Source organism: Chelonia mydas, chromosome 4 (genome assembly GCF_015237465.2).
Source record: "Chelonia mydas isolate rCheMyd1 chromosome 4, rCheMyd1.pri.v2, whole genome shotgun sequence".
Taxonomy (NCBI): Eukaryota; Metazoa; Chordata; order Testudines; family Cheloniidae; genus Chelonia; species Chelonia mydas.
In genome coordinates this window covers 59126466-59147726 of record NC_057852.1, presented here as the reverse complement: position 1 = coordinate 59147726, position 21261 = coordinate 59126466, and the positions used below count along the sequence as shown (strand labels likewise).

The 21261-nt window shown below is 44.3% G+C and overlaps 1 protein-coding gene across 3 annotated transcripts in view; it reads left to right on the top strand.

Moving 5' to 3' along the window:
- Window positions 1-20140: 20140 nt before the first annotated feature.
- Window positions 20141-21261, top strand: part of GATB (glutamyl-tRNA amidotransferase subunit B) — a 63442-nt gene continuing 62321 nt past the window's right edge. Inside the window, exon 1 of one of the 3 annotated variants that reach the window (XM_007071252.4) lies at window positions 20141-20338. In XM_007071252.4, the coding sequence (XP_007071314.2) occupies window positions 20172-20338 (167 nt within the window). In that variant the 5' untranslated portion in view covers window positions 20141-20171. The remainder of the gene's footprint in view (window positions 20339-21261) is intronic. The other 2 variants (XM_037897391.2, XM_037897392.2) reach the window with 2 other exon arrangements.

Genomic DNA, 21261 nt, shown 5'->3' with positions numbered 1-21261 from the left:
ATACCTACAATAAACTGCAATCTGGTTAAAGACAAGCAGATGGAGAGTTGTTGATTAGTGATCCTAAGTGTCTAAGAATTGTGCATACCTTAAAATTTGTTACCCTGTCTCCGTTGCCTCACACCTTGACCCACTTGTTTGTACAGCACGTAGCACAAGAGACCCGCAGCCCAGCTGGCTTCTAGCTACTAACACAGCATAAGAGTTAAATAATAGGAACAATAACAAGGGCAGTGGGATTTTAAGTCTCCTCCTCCCTTGTGATAGTCTTCTTCTTATGGGGAGCTGCCTCCAGCTGGTACAGCTGCTGCTTTGGGGTTCAAAAGGTTCAGCTGAAGTCCCAGCGGGGCAGGTACCTTTCACCGTCCCATCAGGAAAAAGTTGCCAGGGATGGCTGACAGCTAGACTCGTAAACTGTTTCCTGTAAGGATAAAACTGATCTAATATAACACATTTATGTTCTGTACAGTAGCAGCTCATCTACCTCCTCTTGGATGTTTTGCCTGTAAAACTGGCACACAACAGGCACTCCTTAGAGTGATTTCAGCCCAAGAAAGAAGTAAAACCTCATAAGAGCAGGTTGAGGCAGGGAGAGTCTAAGATTCTAATGGTAGTTTGGCCATTGACTTCAATAGAGCTAGGATTTCACCCTGAGTTTGTTGAAGCGCTCTCTCTCCATCCTGATGTTGCTTTGAGCAGGGTCTAAGCAGCAAGGCAGTCTGTTAGCACTCAGGAGGCTGGAAGAGTGCCAGGTAGCCATGTAAGATAGACTAACCAGGTACGTTAGCTGGGTAGGCCACAGGCTAGAGAAGAAACACTGAAAGGGTTTTTCTATTGCATTCCTCCTGCAGTGCACCTAAAGTAAGGAGACTGGGACATGTTACATACTGGAAATTAATCAGCAATATCCTACTGTTATGCAGCACATGAAAGCCCAAAAGGAGCATTTGGTTTATGCATGGTCCCTTTCAAAAAGCTCACTCCTGTGAAAACAGCTCATAGAAACAAAATAACAATCCCCGCCCTCCCCCCACAATGTTACATAGTCTGAAGGGCTGTGGCTCTAAAAACAATGAAATCAACAACTGTCTCTGGTTGTGGAGAAATCACCCACCAATGGTGGCTTTTGCTGGTTGGCGGTCAAATAAAAAAATGAACCAACTACATGTCACACAACATATTTCTGAGTGATATTGCAAAAGTACCAGCCCCCAGATGGCAGTTTAAAAAGCTCATTAGGGCATTTTATTGCATTCCACCTAAGACTACGGTTATCATTATGCTGAACCTATAGCCACTCAGAACATCATGAAAGCATCAGATATAACTCAGATCCTCCTGCACCAAAATCATAGGCTTCTTATTCTTTGAACAAAGGAGAATGACTGTTAGCAATATAGGGCATAAGACTCACTGTTGAGCCATTCTGATTACAACCAGGAGGGGGCAGCTGTGAATACATACAAAAGCTAGCTTTTTACCATATGCTTTTGGTCACAGTTTAGGGCAACTGCACCTGTATTCCCCCTCTGTGGTCCAGAAAAGGCATTCACTCTAGGCTCCTGGCTCCTCTCTTGATACCTCTCTTGTGCAGAGATCCACCTCCCTCTCCCGCCTGACCAGGGTTTTTCCAGGCTGCACAGTTCACTGCCTATACTGTGTTATTTCCAACAAGCCAGACTGCTTATACAGGCACCATCTGTGCTTTGCTTTCTCTTCAGAGGCTATAAACAGCATAACTGCCCCCTGTTATAAATTACCAGCTCTTTCAAACAAGCACATTTATTCTTAAGGTGAAAGCATTACAGAGAAAACACATAAAAAACAACAAAAGAACCTACATGTATGCTAACAAGCTTACCATAAATCACCCCCATTACCCCCCAGCTCCAGCAGGGGCTCTGGTAAGAATCAGTCCTTCAAATATCCCACAAAGGGCTAAAAATTCATAATAGCTATAGCTCAGAACAAACACACCCATGCATAGATTAGTCTTTCTTTTATTCAGCTTGGGCCTTTGATCGTCAGATTCCAGGAACAGGTAATCAGTACACAGTAGTTCTCTCCTCAAGGTGTAGCGTCAAAAGGCTGGGTTTTTGCATAAGTGGGGGTGATGAATTTGCATTCACCTTCCCCTAAATATTTCCCAAGAAATTCATTTTGCACACATTGTCACAAAAGACCATTCTTGTCTGCCACATTGTTCAATACAGTCCTTTGATCATGCAGGTCCACAATAATACATTACCTTTGCATTTAATACAATGGACTCCAAAGATACTTAAATTTAACTCAATAAGGATTTCCAGTGATATTGCAGGAAATTGCCATACCTGTCATACACTGTATTCAGTGTTCAAAAAAACCCTAGAATATGCCCTATACCACTGAAAACAAAAGCCACAGTGAAATGAGAAGGTAAGAAAATTATCAGCTGAAAAACCTAAAATTCTATAGGCACACCAGACTATTTCTAGCACCCAATCTGAAGGACAACCAGTTGCTCCACATATAGTAGAAATTAATTTTGTGATTATTACCTCGGTCTGAGATAATGCAACTGCAGATACAAACTTTTCAGACAGGCTTTCTCCTCCAAAACAAACACTTCCTTGAAGAATCATCTCATCAAGCCATTAAAAAGTCAAGTGGCCTATAAAGCCATTAAACTCCAGGAAATACTCTAGAGAGAACTGATTTTTCAATTTTTATCTCAAAAAATTAGCTCTTGTATTGCAATCTTTTTATCATACAGGTAGGGAACAGGAAACTTTCTTTTCCCAAGTAAAGCATTAGCATGTTGAGAACTGTATTACTTCAAATAGTAACTGAAAACATTTGGTCCGAGGCGTCTGAGTTACCAATCCCCCTCCAACTTCCTTTCAAATATATCAGTATCTTTTGATTTCTATCCTCCTCAAGCCCCCTTACTTTTGATATATTCTGTGGCCTGAAAACCTTTCCTATACTAGTCCATCTCCAATTCCTCATCTAGAGCAAGCCAGGTGATTTCTTCCTCCATGAAGCCTTTCATGAGTGAGATTTTCAGGTCTGATAAGGAAGGTAAAACAATACCTAATATTAGCTGAACAACCTTAAACATCCCCTAGTAAATACTTGGAGTGACTGGAAGACACTAATCCAAATGAATAAAGAACTTCTCTCTAGGTCTGCTAAGGGCTTGATAAGCTTCTTGTCAAAGCAAAGCTATCTATTATTGAGCTTGGGAAGTTAAGCATGTAACACAGTTGTCAACTTATCCAGCTTACTGAGATTCACTTCTTTGTAAAATGGGGGAGGGGGGGGGGGGGAATTAAAAGACTATGTAAATTCTAGGAAGTCGCATACATCTGGCATCTGATGCAAATGGTTATGTCCATTCACGCACTAATTGTGTTTTGTCTCGCTGAAAAAAGAGAGTTTAAAAATGACTAAAGCAAGAGCACAGTTGTATTTGCCTGCCATATCCTTCCCTATGTTCATTTGCCAAGTAATCATAACATTATACAAAACAAACCTGGATGTTTCTTCTCATACAAGGCTAAGAATTCTTTCATCATCAATAACATTCTGATTAACTTCCCCTCTTTTCTTAATTTATGGGAGGAGGAGATAGTAGATACCAGGGAGGAACCAAAGAGGGGGTTATTAATTCGTATTATTTAGCACTCTCATAAAAGTGCACAGCATGAGTCAGGTACCTTAATAATGGATAATAAATAGAACTATACTAAAGTAGATCACTCCAGTGAGGTCACTGGGAAGTTTATAAGTGTAGCTGTCACACACTGCATTGATTTAACCCCTTACATGCACTGAGTTATTTGATTTTCAGTAATGATTGCCACCCAACAAGTTGCCAACAGGCTCAATTATGCATTATCTAATGAGATTTGATGTAGCTAAATTGAAGCTACATAAACTAGAGTAACTTCATTAGTACAGAGGTTAGATTTTCACTTATGCTCTTTTTTATCAGCTATTTAAAATATCTTGTCACGCTATTTTCTTTTAAGGTTTGAAACTATGTGGAATTGTGAGGAGGCCAATAGGCCTCACAGGGGCAGTGACAGGATTAAGGAGGCAGACAGTCACCACACTGGTGATGAGAGGGTTAAGGGGAGCCTGTGGATCTAGCTGACCGTGCCTCACTACACATGCAGCCAATTGCAGGCATGGCAAAGGGAGATAAGAGGAGAAGGTCTTGGTGAGTTCAGGGCTGACCAGGAAGGAGGATAGAGTTCTGCTTCTTTTGGTGGGAAAGAAGCCTGGTTGCAGCCCTGAGATGGAGTTTGCTTGCCAACTAGATGAGTCCTCCTGGAAAGATTGACCAGAGCCTGGCAAGGGAACTGGTAGATGCACAGACTGTCCAGGAGGCAAGTCCTGAATAGAAGAGTGGGGCCCCACTGAAGGTTTGTGGGATGACCCTGTTTCTGAGTTGTTTGTTTTATTCCTAACTGCCTTTGAATTATAAATGCCCTGAAAGGTGAAAGGCATTGGTAAAAGCACCACTACACTGGACCTCTTAGGGACAGAGACATACCAGTGAAGACATACAGCTGGGTGAGTTATGCTTGGAGGGGCCACAAAGGGGAGCCCACCTCAAAAACAACAGTTAGAGAAGATACAAAATGTTGTGAAAGAGCTAAGTGATCATGTATATAAAGACTGTGGCTAAATTGAACATATGATTAAAACAATATTTGAAAACTTAGTTGCTGAAATTAGTACTGTGTCTTGTACTCTGGTATACACAATTCATAATTACGGTACTAAAGCTACAGTAACTGCTGTGACAGCTCTGTAGTCCAGCAGAATGTGTCCCAAGGTCTAAGGAAGCCAGGTGTTGTTCGGTAACTTGCATTAGATATTAGAGCAGATGCAACCAAATCCACTTTCCAATGAATGGACTCTCTGGACACGATTCTAATCTGTTACGCCACTTTTATATTGGTGGAACTCCACTGACATCACCACAGTGTGGGGGAGAGACCTCAATATAGATGCAAAAATTATGACAAAATATAACTTTTTAACACATTACAAACTTGTTTGCACCTTTGTGGAATATTAAGATATAGCTACAGGAATATCATAGCCAGGATGCTCAGAAATATAACAATACATACACTTAGCTAGTTACGTTACAAAATGTTAAAGACAACGAGATTTCCAGAAAGTTACTGCTTCTGTTTCCCAAGAACAAGCAAACCTCAAGAAGACAGAGCATGAAAACCACTCACATTTTAAGAAGAAGCCTAATTATAAAAAGGAACATGGGATATGTTATCAGAGCCATGAGTCTAGCTTGGTAAGTGGGGATATTCAGCTTGTGGTTTAAATGAGCAGGATAAAAGTGACTTTAAGCTATCCAGGTCCTGGGGCTGATCTGCACTGGCCCAATCCCCCAGAGAAAGTGAGAGCAGTTTGAGAGTTTCCCAGAAGCTCTAACATATGCCCACAGACTCCAAGAATCGCTGGAGCACTGCTATGTCCTGATTATGCCTTGTTAACACATGACCCCCCTGTGCTGGGAGATAGAAGAAGGGGTGGTTAAGGGTATGTCTACACTTGGAGCTGGAGGTGTAATTCCCAGTTTGGGTAGACATGCCTATGCTAGCGCTGATTGAGTTAGTGGGCTAAAAATAGAGGCAGGACCTGCTAGCTAGCCAAGTCTCGGATGGGTACATGATTGGCTTGTCTTCACTATCTTGGAGATCGATGCTGCTGCAATCAAGCAGCAGGGGTTGATTTAGCAAGTCTAGTGAAGACCTGCTAAGTCAATAGCCGAGCGCTCTCTGGTCGACCACAGTACTCCTGCTCCCCAAGAAGAGTTAGGTAAGTCGATCAGAGAGCATCTCCCATCGATGCAGCACAGTGAAGACACCAGGGTAAGTCGACCTAAGCTACGTCGACTGCAGCTACGTTATTCACAGCGATGCAAGTAGGGTGGTACGGTCCGGAACGCCGTAAGAGTAAGCTATTTGTAGCGGGTATGCCTTACCGGAAAGACACAGAAGGAGCAAAACATGGGCCGCCGGCAGCTCCTCCAGCGCAGCTGTACTGCCCCCATCCCTTCCACGCAGCTGCGTGCCTGTGTCTCCTGTCCGGGGTCTGTACGGCAGCCCCGCCGGAGGACAGGGCTTGGGGTGGTACAGCCGCACCGGAGGAGCTGCTGGCGTGGGGCTGCCTGACGTTCTGCTCCTTTCACCGCTGTGATTCCCAGGAGAGCCCTGCAGTTCAGGGCTCTCCCGGGAACCGCAGCAGCAAAAGGAGCAGAACCCTATGCTGGCAGCTCCTCTGGAGCGGCTGAACCGCCCCCAACCCCGCCTTCAGCCTTGTCCTCTGCCAGGGCTGCCGTACAGACCCCGGACAGGACTCAGGAGACGCAGCTATGTGGAAGGGATGGGGGCAGTACAGCTGCACCGGAGGATGGCCCCACGTTCTGCTCCTTTTACTGCTGCAGTTCCGGAGAGCCTTGTGGTTCAGAAGTCTCTGGTGCAGTGGCAGGAGGACAGAGCCCGCCCCCCACCCCCGCAGGTAACGTGGGATGAATCAAGGGCACGGGAGGGGGAGTGCGCAGGTCCCTGGGCTGGGGGTGGGATCACGGGGGGAGGTCACGTCCACCCCCACCCCCCTTTAGCTGGTGCAGAGTACTGGTAAGAAATGAATTCTACTTGCACCATGGGTATTCATGTAGCTGGAGTAGTTTAACTTAGGTGGACTTACCCCTGGGGTGGCTAGCCTCTCCCACAAGTCGCATTGCCATGGCTATGCTCTGTTTTTAGCATGCTAGCTCTACCAGAGCTAAGGATGTCTCCTCAAACTGAGAATTACAGCCCCAGCTCAAAGTGTGGACATAGCCACAGAGGCAACACTGATCTCCTGTCATGTTCCCTGGTGAACTCACCACTGTGATCCAAGGGTCAGGTTATGTAAATTACCTACACTAGGATCGTCAAATTGGCCCCTGGAGTTTAAATTTCTGGTATAATTAGCCACTTGATTGTGTGCGAGTTCCGTATTGCTCCACTGATCACTCAGGTGGCAAATACCTGATGAGCAGTTTAGTATTCTTTGGCTCTTATCCCTTAAGTCTATTCATTGAATACAACTGGCTCTTTTCTCAACCAAACCCCTGATTATGGCAGTCTCCAGGCATCCTTGAGCCCTTTGACTCTTCAGTGTTGTGCTACATTTGGTGCATACTGCAAAGCAGATCATCCCATTCCTATCATTTTCTATAGACTACCCACATTAATGTTTTTGTGGCTTTTGAGTAACATCAGTATCAGGCCATGTCTACACTACAAAATGAAGTTGACCTAACTTACAGTGGCATACAGCCTGCACAGTAATTACATTACTTGTACACGTCTACACTGTGCTCCTTGTGTCGGCGGTGCGCGTTCTCACCAAGACTGCTTGTATTGATTGTACTGTCAGTGTGGAACACTGCGGGATGACTCCTGAAAGCCAGTAACAATCACTATAAGCAATGCAGTGTCTACATCAGTGGTCACCAACCGGTAGATCTCGATCGACTGGTTGATCACGGAACCTCTGACAATCGATCTCAGTCTAGGGTTGCCAACCCTCCTGCAGCCAAACCGGGAGATTGGCCGCTAACAGTCTGGTGGTGCAGCGAAGCTAAGGTAGGCTCCCTGCCTGCCCTGGTCCTGCGCTGCTCCCGGAAGCAGCCGGCATGTCTGGCAGTGGCTCCTGGGTGGGGAGGGGCAAGGGGGTCTCTGTGCGCTGCCTTCGCTTGCAGGCACTGCCTCTGCAGCTCCCGTTGGCTGGAAACGGGAAACCACGGCCAATGGGAGCTATGGGGGTGGTGCCTGCGGACAGGGTCAGCACACAGAGCCACCTCCCCTCCTCCCCCTCAGAAGCTACTGCCGGACATGCCGTCCGCTTCCAGGAGGGCACGGGGCCACGGCAGGCAGGGAGCCTGCCTTAGCTCTGCTGCACCACCACCCAGGAGCCACCTGAGGTAAGTGGCGCCCAGCCAGAGCCCACACCCCAAGCTCCTCCCACACCCCAACCGCCTGCCCCAGCCCTGAACCCCCTCCTGCACCTCAACCTCCTGCCCCAGCCCTGAGCCTCCCCACGCCCAAACTCCCTCCCAGAGGCCACACCCCTTCCTGCACCTCAAACCCTGGCCCCAGCCCGAGTCCCCTCCCGCACCCCGCATCCCCTCCTGCACCCCAACCCCCTTGCCTCAGCCCCCTCCTAGAGCCCACAGCCTTCACCCCAATCCGCTCCCCAAGCCCTGAGCCCCCTCCAGGAGCCAGCGTCCCCTCCTTTACCCGAACCTCCTGCCCAGCCCTGAGACCCCTCCCGCACCCAAACTCCCTCCCAGAGCCTGCACCCTGAACCCATTCCTGCACCCTAGCCCCAGGCTCAGCCTGAAGCCCCTCCCACACTCCAAACCCGTCAGCCCCAGCCCAGAGCCCGCACCCCCTCCTGCACCCAAACCCCTGTCCCAGCCTGGTGAAAGTGAGTGAGGGTGGGGGAGAATGAGCAAAGGAGGGAGGGGAGATGGAGTGAATGGGGCAGGACCTTGGACAAGGGGTGTGGCCTCAGGGAAAGGGGATGGGCAGGGGCGGGGCAAGGGTATTGGGGTTTGTGTGATTACTGTTACTTCTACTTTTTCTTTGAGGTAGATCCTTGGTTGCACTTAAATTCAAAAAGTGATCTTGTGCTTAAAACGGTTGGAGACCACTGGTCTACATGGACATTCATCTATCTAATTACATTGACCTTGATTCTACGCTACTCGTGGAGGTGGAGTTATTAAGTTGGTGTAGCAGGGCAGTTCCGTTGGCGAGAGTGAAATTTGAAGTGTAGACACTCCCACAGTTAGGTCTTGCATCGACCTAACTCTGTAGTGTAGACCAGGCCTTAGTAAATCAACAGATTCTATTACCAACTGACTATACCTGGTTCCAGTATGGGATCTATACTGAAGTTCTGATATTCCACTACCTTGTGTAGCCATTTACTTTACCCTGGTGTAGTAAATTACACCTTTTGCAAAGTGGGGGTAAAATTCTGTGATTTCCATTTCTCCTCATTTTGTTATGAATCTTGTGAAATTTCTTGTTTTACTTCAAGCCCCACCTCCTGGAGTCATATTATATTACATGAGACTCTCAGCTTTCATTTTTTTAAAAATAAGTTTCTGTCCTTCATAATTGCAGAACAGACCTTGAAAAAAATGAACCCTAGTGGCTCAAAAACCAGAAGGCAAATAAAAAGAACCCAGCATTTATTTTTTAAAAGTCCCATGATTTTTAGGCCATCTTATGATTTTTGGGGGGGAGGGAGCTTGACTCATAATTTTTTGAATGCTTGGGGTTGTCAATACTGAAAACTACCATTCTGATGCATTCATAGTACATATGGGCAAAGCAGTGGAAAATCAGACCCTGAACATCTAAGCTAAGAACACAGACACCTTGCGAATAGACATGTAGTAAAATGAATAGCTTAACTGGACACATGCAATTTAATTAACTTGTCAAAAATAATCTGTATGTGATAAAAGTGGCTACATTGTAATTCAACTTGCTCAATTTATATCATATTATAATTGATGTAGGTACCACCTTCACCAATAAGTGGTACTGTATTTTTAGCATTAAGTGTACATTAAATAATGTTTTTTGAGCCATCTTTTGATTTTTGACGTTCCCTGCCCAGCTCCACTCTTTGTGAAAGCTGGTGTTGCCAATTTATACTGAGACATAGTTTTGGCCACTGCATCCCTACATCAGTTAATTTTGTGTTCCTTTCCCCATAATGACTCTGAACCCCCAACCCCAAATGAGCTAATTTTGTGCTCCCAGCTCTTAAAGCTGCCCCAGCTACCAGTCCCACAATTCTGCACTATCCTTGCCTCCGAGCCCCACATCTGAAAGGCAGCGCCAAAAGGAATCCTCTTTTCCAGGCTTGGTGTTTCAGCATTAGAGAGGAGAAAGGAGGAGTAGACAGGAACTATCCCATTTTTCACAGTGGGAGAGGAGAGAGCAGAGCCACCCAGAGCTGCTGGGTTTATTTTGCTCACTTCTCTCAGACCCCTCTTGTGAAAATGGCATTGGCTGCTCTCTTTCCCAGCTTCTGTATGGAAAATCTTCTCTGTGCTCCTGACAGGAGGGGACAGACTTCTGTCTGCCTCCTGCTACATCTCTTCCAAGGAGGCGGGGAAGGTAGCCAACAAGAGGGAGACTTCCCCTGGGTAGTCTGAAAACCATACGAAGGGTGGAGCTTATTTTCACTATTTAAAACTCCAGCCCCTGTGGGTTAAGGAAAACCCATAACTAATTAACATCGTTGGGAGCCCACTGGTGCCCCCATTGCAAAGTTCCTATTGACTTAAATGGGAGCAGGATCTGGCTCTAACTATCTAGGGTATATTTAGCTCTTGACTTAGTATTTTGGCTTTGGCTTTGGATTTGTTAAATCTAGTATCAAAGTGCATCTCCTTTCCAATTTTATTACTTATAAAAGGTTGAAAAATTTGTGCTGCCTTGAGGGCAACAGTCATATGAAGAGTTATACATCAGCACACATGTATCTGTCATTGTGATTCTTCCCTTTTCTGCTATATTAAAGGGAGAAAGGTGTAGGGGTGAGAGAGGAAGGGGGGAAAGATTAAGCACTGTTATTATTTTACATGATCTGAGATTTGCCCTTAAATCTCCAATTATGGGAGCCAGATTCTCTGTGTAGAAACTTATTAACCTATCAATCAGTAACTGGTGTGAGATTGAAGTGGTTCAGTTCCAGTAACTGATTGGTAAATTGCAGTCTGAAGCCAAACATTTAGGAGATGTTCCTGCTTTGCACATATTGGAGCATTTAATAAATTGGATAATCTTTGAAGTTTCTATTTCATCTTTGCTTAACGCTATCCTGCGGCATGTGCAAGGAATTCAATATGAGCCAGTAGACATGGCAGTTTCTGTGACAAGGCTGATCCTGCAGACCTTGCGCTCACAAAACTCCCATGGACTTCAATGAGAGTTTTGCATCAATAAAGTCTGTAAGATTGGTCCAGTGGTTGCTGCAGGAGCTAGAGCTAAAGTGTTTGTATCTTATTGCATGTTTCAGGACTTCCAAGATAATTTCTGAGCCAACGAATCCACCTCTGATATCTTTTTCCATGTCCCTCTTCCCTTTGTCTCTCCTTTCCTCTCCCTTTAAACCATTAAAATTCATGAATGGGTGGTCTTTGTACTGTATCTATGTAGTAATATGTTCCCTTATGTCCTCCTCCTGATGTTAACCATAGCAGTTTGAGTGCTGGTAAAGGTGTACGATGGCATCTCTGGCTTTGTCCTACAGTAATGCCTGTGATCTATGCTCCTTTCTCCACGTTCTCTGCTACTGTGTAGACCAGAGAGCACCTTGGTGGGAACACTGGAGGAGCATCACTAGCCTTCTCAACAACACAGCATATTTGGAGGAGAAGAAGAAATACACTAGCAGTCACTAGAGCCTACACAGAGTTTTTCACCAAAACCAAATACTGTGCAGCAACACCTTAATGTTAGACATGGAGTGCAGAGGTAACTGTACAGTGGAAGGCTGCATAGTGTACCAGGCGTTGAGGGCATACTTCAGATTATTACTTTCTATGTTACGAAAATGGAAATTTAATAAGAGCCCAAGATCCTGGAGGAACAGCACAGTTAGGGGCATAAGTACTCTTCTTAATGGAGGTATAGGTATGTTTGATTTGTCAGTTTATCTGGTACATGGATGAAGGGGATTATGTGCTGGGTATCGATAACCTGGGTGGACTGAAAGGCACAAGGGAATGGTAACAAAATATAGAGGGTTAAATCCTGGCCCCATTTAAGTTAATGGAAAAACTTCCAATGGGGCCAAGTTTTCAAACAGAAACTTTTACCTCAGTTCAAACGCAGCCGAAAAGGTGCTGAAAGTTCTTACCATCTGATGGCTGCTCAATAGCCTATGTGAAATGACTCTATTGTCAATGGACAGCAGTTCATATTACAAAAACCACCACTCTTTGCACTAGTTGGCAGTTTCAGCATAAAGGCCAAGGGCTATGGAGATGATGCCACCAGTTAAGGATTTAGGACAACATGGAGGAGGATGTTTTCCATGCTGTACCTGTTTTGTAGCTAAACAAAGGAACTTGTTGCTCAGGGCTGTCCATCTGGCACCATTCATACGCACTCATCTATTCATACAAATAAATTCTTTGGGTGATGAATAAAAATAAACAGGCCTACACATCATGGCTATGAAGTACCCACTATCAAGATGAGAAACTGATAAGCCTTTCTGTATCTGGCTGAAAATGCTGTCTGTCCAGCTAATCTATCTTTCTAGGCATTTACTCCCCAGTCATCACTGTGGTATCTGAGCACCTGATTTTGGGTGCTGGGAGAAAAGCCTGAAGGTGGAACTTGCAGAATAAAGGAGCTTCAAGAAGCCTGGTCAAGCGCTTTATCATTCTCTCTTTGTTCTCAGGAGAGCCCTGTTTACACTTCTTGATTACAATGCCCACTATCTGTGTCAGCAAACTTGACACATGTGTCCAATATAAATAAATTATATAGTATGCATCAAAATCAATGCACCTTACTGAAGGTGAAGGACAAGTGACTTTATACTCCGGCTTCCTAAGGTCATAAGTAAGGGAATCTTTGAATGCAATTAAAATCCTTGGGGCCAGGTTCAAAGCTGCTGACAATGGTTATATCAGTTACTCAATGGGGTGTCAGTGTAAGCCAGTGTGGTCCAGATCCTCAGCTGGTGTGAACTGGTATAGCTCCACAGAATTCACTGTAGTCAAAGGAGCTACTTCAATTTACACCAGCTGAGGATCTGGCCTTGGGAGTCAAAGATGGTGTAACTTAAAGACCAAAAAGACAGACACAAGGATTTGTAACAGGAAAAGCAACTAACACGAAGGTGTAAGACTGCTCCCCTTTCTAGGTTTCAGAGCCCAAGTCACAACTTCTACGTGCTGTCTAAAAGGCTATTTTTAGAGCCCTAACATGAGCCCTGCTAGCCCAAGTCTGTCCACTCAGCCTCCCTCTTGCTCACTCCAAAATGCTGTGTAGACATACCCAAGAGAATTACAGTCGGACCTGAGAGGGGTGGAAGTAGTATTAGTTTGAAGATTTGTTTGAACTTTCATTTGGACTTATTCATGTTTCCCCAGAAGGGTTTAGACTTCATGTGATTGGCTGAAGGGCTAAGCCCCAGAGCACCCATAGGGAGAAGATGAAGGCTGAGAAGGCCAAGGGAAACCCCGGTGGAGGGGGATGCCAGAGAAAGGCCCTATGCAATGCTGCAACCAGAGATAAGAGGGTGCCCGTGAGGTGATGATGCACTATTACAAACACCTATTAGGTTCATCTTCAGAATTTGCTCTTTTTCGTCATTTTACCTTATTCCACTGAAAAACATCAACAAATAATCAGAACATTGCAACTGGTCAAGAGTTTTTAATTCTCATTTCTTATTGCTTCAGAAGATTGAAAGCAATCATATGTGTTTAGTACAATAAAGGCAGACTTATCAGCACAGTACTAAAGCTCTAGAGTATCATTTTCTTTCATAATGTAACCCCTTGAAGTGCTTGTAACCTATAAATAATCCTGCATTTTATAAAAATTCCTCTATGAAAAATACCACTGGACTGGGATTTAACTCTTGAGATTATTTTTAAAGTTTGTAATTAAAAAAATAATTTTAGACCAAAATAATGCCATTATTATAATGGGCTTTACCACAAGTATTGTGTTGCTTAACAACTCTTTCAAACAGTTCCTCCACCTATTTTATATGAGACAGAGTTGTTTTTAACACAGGGAAAACACTTTGATGTGTATTTCTGGGATCAGTGAAGTTTTTCATCTTAAACAAACTTAGTATTGGTCTTTGTGTCTATTTTTTCCTTGGGTGAGGTTGTCAACTGGAATCTTAAAACTGAAGTGAGAGCATGAAATTGAAGCTCTGAATAATCTGAAAGGATGTTGGGATAGACAATTAATATTTCAAATGTAGTTTGGATGGTATAGTTTGTCTGAAAATAAATAGTTATGATAAGCCATAGGACTGTGTCACACTGGCTTCAGAAACAACGAAAGGTTTAGGATTTAGACTTGTGCCTTGTATAATAGCACTTAGTGTTTTCCCTTATATCCAGGGGTCATAGGAGGAAGTTCTTGATCTAGGCCTGTGTTATGTGAAACCATATGCTGCTGAAATCTTATAGCTCTGACCTTATATATCAAGTCATAGTTTGAAACAAGAGTTGTAACAAGAGTTGTTGCTCTTAATTTAGGAAATATATGAAGCCTCAGACATAGTTACCAATAACAGCTCTTTGCAATTGCAGTTAAAGATAAGGAAGGGGGAGAAAAATAAACAAAAATATTAGCAAAATATAAGGAGAGAGGAGAAAAAGATAGTGTCTTCAAATCCTCCACACACTTTCTCCCTTCACTACACAAAATGAAGAATGGGGAGAGGGAAAAACAGACAGAAAATAAGGAATAGGAAAACATTATTACAGGATCACAAAAAAAATTAATTAATGTTTCTGTAATTTGTCCACTTTGGTCACTGTCTCTGCTATATCAAAATATAGCTTCCTGGAGTACTGTGTAGTATCTAAATATAAACCTGATATGGTTCCTGAGTTCCAGTATTTTAGCTCAAAGACCTTTAAGCTGGGACCAATACCACAGGGCGTGGTCACCCTGAAAATACCATGGGCTCCCAATTAAAAGGAATGGATGTCAGCTGGAAATCATGTCAAAAAGCAGTAAAAGCTCACAAGATGAAGAGGACTGCACACATTGTGCATGTCCAGTAACTTAGTGAAAGAGAAGAAAGAGCTTCAGTGCCGCTAAAGATGCTGGAAAAACATCCCTATGCCCACAATATTTGAATACCATTCTGGGGGGTGGGGGGAGGCGTTTGGTTCTACTTGGTTAGCAGAGATATTAGGTTAGATATGGCTGAAGTTCTACTCATTGTTGAGTGAAAACAGTGGATCTGTGCTCACTTATGCCATCTGTGAATTTGACCATAGGGAATAGTCTGACGGCTTCCACAGGTGCAGTGAGGACAACAGTACCTCTGCCCTATCCAAGTAAACTGAAACATAAGGAGGGCGTTGTGTCACAGGCAATTTTCTTCTACGGTTGCCAGATATTATTTTCCAAAATTAGGGTTGCACAGAATGCAAATTGCAGGGCCTCCAACCTATTAAAAACAGCATTCAGATAATTAAAGGATGGAGCCAATGATCTTATTTCCAACCAAGTTAAATTAACCTCAAATATAAAATATATACACACACCCTGACGCATTCATTTGGAATGTAAAACTCTGCATAGAACTGCTGCAGTGTTAGGCCAGGGATCTTCGTGCCAGAGACACAGCCTGTGGGGACTACTTGACACACCTTCTGACTTTTTTGTTTGTGTTGCATTTATTGTATAATATCATTTGATGGCCAATATATTTTTATTAGATGGTTTTTGTCTTAGGTTAGCTGGGCACCTTTTTATGACCAGTAGTAGCACTTTTAATAAAACAAACTGGTGAGAGGCACTCACTGCCCCAGTAAAGAATACTATTTTGTTTATTGCTATACTCTTCCATGCTTTGTTAGAAGATCCCCTCAAACATGGAGGCCCATACCACCCACCTTACCTTAGCATGTGTGTATGTATGCAGAGACTTGATTAGTGGATCATACAAGGCAACTACTTTAGCTGCTTATCTGCTGTGGTCAGGAAAAAAAATGCCCTCCCTCCCTTCTCCTAATATAAGATATTGCCTAATTGGTTAACTTTTTTTTTTTTTTACTTTAGAAGAAGGTGGCAAAAAATATCAGTCACTGCAAGAAGCATGATGAGTTGGACCACGGTCTGATCTGCTATGAAAAATCCTACGTACTAGCTGAAAATTGCAGGATGTGAGGAGAGTCTTCTTTGTTATACCTGTAGAAAAAAACAGCTTTCAAGATACAGATGTGGTTTTAGGAGATACAGAAGCCTGAAAACATCCCTTACCATAGTTGGTTTCCATACTCAAAAATCATCTTCATTCCTTTTCCTTGTAGGACATTTGGTTTTCAATAGACATGGGATCCACTCTTCCAAAAGCCACACCCTCCACTTCAAAATATAGCAGAAGCCCCTGCCTGTTTTTATTCCACATGCTGAAATAAGACACTGCAGACAGCCTGTGAGCCATCCAACAAATACTTAGACCTGAATACCCCATTCCCTGATACGCTACAGGGAGATCTTCCAGTCCACAAAAGGGATAAGAACGTATGCTAAACATAGATTACAAGAAAGCAAAATTTAGAGCGGTCAAACCCTCTAAACTGAAATTCAGGAAGATCCTCTTTCAAATAAGTGGGTGTGTATGGTTTAGATGATACTCTAAGTAGAGTTTTTGTCCTACATGAAATTCCAGTTTCCTCTCAGGCATCAGCTACATTCCAATAGTAATAAGTTCAGATTCACAGAAAACTGTCCCTTGGGCTCTCACCAATAGGGAAGCCTACATGGTTAGTACAGATCTACTGTCATGCGAGTCTTTACGCAACACTGGAGACACCCTGCTATTCCAAGGCAGGACATGATCTATAAACACATTGTAAAGTGACTGTCACTGACTAGGGTCCAAAGGAACAAAAACCACAGAGCCCTTTAGCTCAAAGCAATCTGTTGGGAAAGACAGTTATTCCCAGCTTGCCTGCAACTGATCAGCCTAGTGTGTGTGAAAGAGGGCCAATCAGAAAGATTTTTAAAAAATAGGATTTTCTGGGAAAGGAAGTAAGAGGGTGTGTGGGGCAGCTTGAAGCACAAACACTGGATCTTTTCCAAAACTACAATTTAAGTGAGGGGCATGAGAAGGTTATTTAGGTATGGAAGGTGGATGCCCCTTTCAACCTATTAAGTAGCCCCTTCCCTTTTTCAATTATATATTCAAAGGGAAGAAATCTGCTAGAGCATAGCAATGCGGGGCTTTACCTAGCATGGTTTTAATATTCATAAGGTTTTAACTTCTTACTTATTATTTGTGAAATCTTCTACTACACCACAATACTGGGCTTAAAAGAAAGTACAATAGCCAAAAACTTGCCATTTTCAACTGGTACAAACATAACATTCAAAAGTGTCTGCTTTTATCTACCACTCCCTATAAAGCAGCAAATAATTATAAAATCCAGGTTAACTTCTGGAGACAATGGTGAAAGGAAATAACTTGTTATCAAAATATCATTTGATTGCACTATAGTCTCATCCTCCAATGAGTTTGCCAGGGGCTAACCCTGCACCTGCATGGAGCCCCATTCAGCTCCAATGGGGCCCATATAGAGTTTATTGCAAGACAAATAAATTAAAACTTTAAAATAAAACTACTGATTAAACAGCACTGATCTGCAATTCAAGTTAGGAGCTCTGAACATCCCAGGGCACTACTGCAGGGGATGATGCAGAGGCACCATGGATCTTCTTTCTCCCAAAAGTGACACTGAGCTGCTGGGTCCAGTACATCTTTGCTACAAGGATTTTTTTATTTTGCCTCATTATTTTCCACTCATCAGCTTTTGAGGGGATAATGGGGATAATCCCAGAAACCAGCACTCCCAAAGTTCTGGATTGTACAAATAAATACCTACATAGAGTCACACAATTTAAGGCCAGAAGGAATCATCTAATCTGACTTCCTGCACATCACAGGCCACCCACACTATGCAGTACCAACACACTAAACCCAAATGAAATGAGTCCAGAGTATTACAACCCGCAGGGGACTAGCCTGTTATGCATCACAGGCAGCGAATCAGGTGCTAGAGTGCCCGAGGCCCCCACAGTGGCAGGGAAATGATCAACTGAGAGATACCCAGATAATCCTGGCAAGTGACCTCTACCCATACTACAGAGAAAAGCAAAAAACCCCTAAGGTCCCTGTCAATCTGACCTGGGGGAAATTCTTTCCTGATCCCACTTATAGCAATCAGTTAGACAAGCACCTGAGGGAAAGAATGCTCGGAACACCTCAGAGCCCTGGCCCACCCTGCCCAAGTTTCCTTCTCCCCCTGTGGCCATCCTTGATGTTTCAGAGGAAGAAATTTAAAAAAAAAACAACAACAAAACCCCACCTCCCAGGATGCATTGATGTGGGGAGGAAAATCCCTTCCTGACCCTTCAAGTGGCCAGCTGAACCCTGAAGCATCTGCTTTAGGAACATAAGGCATAAACTCAAAGTAAGCCTGTTGAGCCCTGCCCCTCACCATCACAACCAACCCTGTCATACAACGGCACTCATAAATTTGTTCAGCTCTCTCTTAAAATTAATTAATATCCTTCTCACCTCACTAACTCACTTTTTAGTTATTTATATATATAAAAAACAGAGCTATGGAACCAAAATAATAGAACATGCTATCTTTGCTAAATAATTTATCCTCCACAGTTTTCTGAGCTTTTGGCAGTCATAACTTCCTTGCATTCTACATTTTGAGGTTTAGCAAGATGTGAGGCATAAGGGTTACAAAATACTAGCTGGTGTCTATGTGCACCACTGTCCTCTACTGGATGAGATCAGATCTGTTCAAATGTTTGTCACTGATTATTTTTTCCTAGCAGTTGGCCTACAAAAAATGATATAAACAACAGCTAATGACTATTCTCATTTAAGCTCCACAGGCCTGTGATCTAGAACAGAGTTGTTAATTCTATTCTCCATGCCCTGTAGCTGTATAACTAGCAACTGTGATGTTTGCATAAATATGTGACAACGGATGATTGTTATTATTTATTTGTATTACAAGAGCCCTCGAGGCCCTACCCTGATCATGCCCTATTGCGCTAGTTTACACGTAGTAAAACAGTCTCTGTCCCAAAGTGTTTATAATTTAAACAAACAAGATGGACACAGGGTGGGAGGGCCACAGAGAGATGATGGGACTTCACCAAAGACTGGCCCACGCGCAAGTTACTCTGTCTTTGCCTGTATGGAGCCAGGGGTTAGCCAAACAGAGCAGCTTGCATTATCAGTGCTTAAGCAATTTAAATTAAAATAAATTCATAACTATCAATAAAATCAAGGTAGTGGGATTACCTTCTGTTCTAGGATCTCCAGGATTGCTGTTATTTTACATAGGATGAGCCTGCATACTGCAAGCACTGTAGAATCAAGTATCAAGGCTTGTTACAGCAAGATGTTTTGATACAATGCACTAATGTCTTTTGGCACCATGTGAAACTGTCCTTTGCGAGGGGTTAACTGGTAATCTTATGGGCCAGGAGGCCTTTGATTATAAAACACAATTTCTGTTAGCCAGACCCTTGGCCGGAGATGATAACAATCCAAAGCGGTTGTGTATGGACAGAGAGTGGGAGAAGGCCCATTTGCAGTTGATCAGAGAATCACAGAATATCAGGGCTGGAAGGGACCTCAGGAGGTCATCTAGTCCAACCCCCTGCAGGACCAATCCCCAGTTTTTGCCCCAGATCCCTAAATGGCCCCCTCAAGGATTGAACTCACATCCCTGGGTTTAGCAGGCCAGTGCTCAAACCACTGAGCTATCCCTCCCCCCAGAGATAGAAGGTCAGAGGGAGAGAGAGAGATGAGGAGAATTTATGATGCACAATCTTTTCAAAGTGGAGCCCACACATTTGCAAAAAGTTAACAAGAGATGGGCCAGGTATCTGGATGGAACCCTGCGGGGAGCTGGAGCCGGACTGGCCCCATATCTGTACAGGTAGAGCTCATATCCCTGGAGCCTGAGCTGTGGGGCTCTGGATCCAAATCTCAGTTAGGGGAGCGGGGCGGCATCTGCCTGTGCATCAGGTGAGGCTCCTCCTCCAGCACACACACAGCCCTGGGCTTCGCCCCTGCAATCCCAGCACAGCACATGCTGGGAGGGCCTCCATCTCTGGAAGCGACCAACTCCCTTGATCCTCCGCGCGGGACTCCAGGGCAGAGGGGCGGGGCGGGAAGGGGAACGGTTGGTTTCGCCTGGCCTGGCGGGAGTTGTAGTTTCCCTGCCCCTTTCCGCCCCGCAATCTCTCCCCGAGAGACTACATTTCCCAGGAGGCGCCGCAGCCACGGCTAGGTCAGCTGATGCATCACCTGCCCAGAGCAAGATGGCGGCCTCCATACTACGGCGCTGCTGGGGCTCTCTTCTAGCTCAGCGCTGCAGAGCCGGGGATGTCCCCGTCCTGCACAACGGACAGACCTGGAGAAGGGCGCAGGCTCCAGGGTCTATCACTTCCGGCCGGAGAGCGGGAAATAGTCCTGCGGGAGAGCGCGGGTAAAGTCCAGGTTACCGGGGGTAGCGTGGAGTGCGCGCTGATACAAGGCTGATAGGTTTCGGTCCGGCCCATGCGCACCCCGGCCGCTCCTCCTGCGGGATATTGCTGTCCTGTTTCTAGAGTCAGCGTCCCTGCGCGCGTGCACACACCCCCCCCCCCCCAATATCCCAACCCTTCACTCTACCCATCTCTCCCCCCATGAAACTTCTGCCCCAGTTTTCCCGCCCCCTGCTATGCTCCCCAATGTCATGTCCTTATTTGGATTCCCCCCACTGTTTCACATCTCCATTAATATTCCTCACCTACTCCCAATATCAGCCCTCAAGTTATGTACCCATTCCCCTCCTATTTCATGACCTCACCACCCAAGTTTCCCCCTCCCTTTCCCCAATTTCCCACCAGTTCCTGTAGATCAGACACTAGAGCATCATATTCCTGTTGCTAAAATAACTGGTTTTTAAGAACTTTCAGAATCAAAGGAGATTTTGGAAGCTTGCTACCTGCCAGTATTTGAATTCGGGTTTGTGCTTTTCCTGCACTAGTTGATAATTTAAACATTATTTAACACAGGCATCAGGTGCAGTTGCATGCTACAGTGATTGGCTTCTTAGATAAACCTAATATAGATAAAGCAATGTACAGAATTGTGTGGGCTTCCTGTTCAGAGAAGTTGCAGTTCTGATACAATCTGATGTTCATACAGAGACCTTTGCACCTGAGTGGAAACCAAGGCTCTGACTATGTGCATCTGAATGCAGGTTCAGGGCCTTCATGCAGAAAGCTTCTGGGAAAAATAAAAACCTATGTTAGAAGGGAGATTTTTTAGGGGATATTTTCAGGTCAAATTATGCCAAAAATTTAGGTAAAAATAAGCTTTTTCCAAACTCGAGTCATGGAAATATTCCCATGAAATACTTGAAAA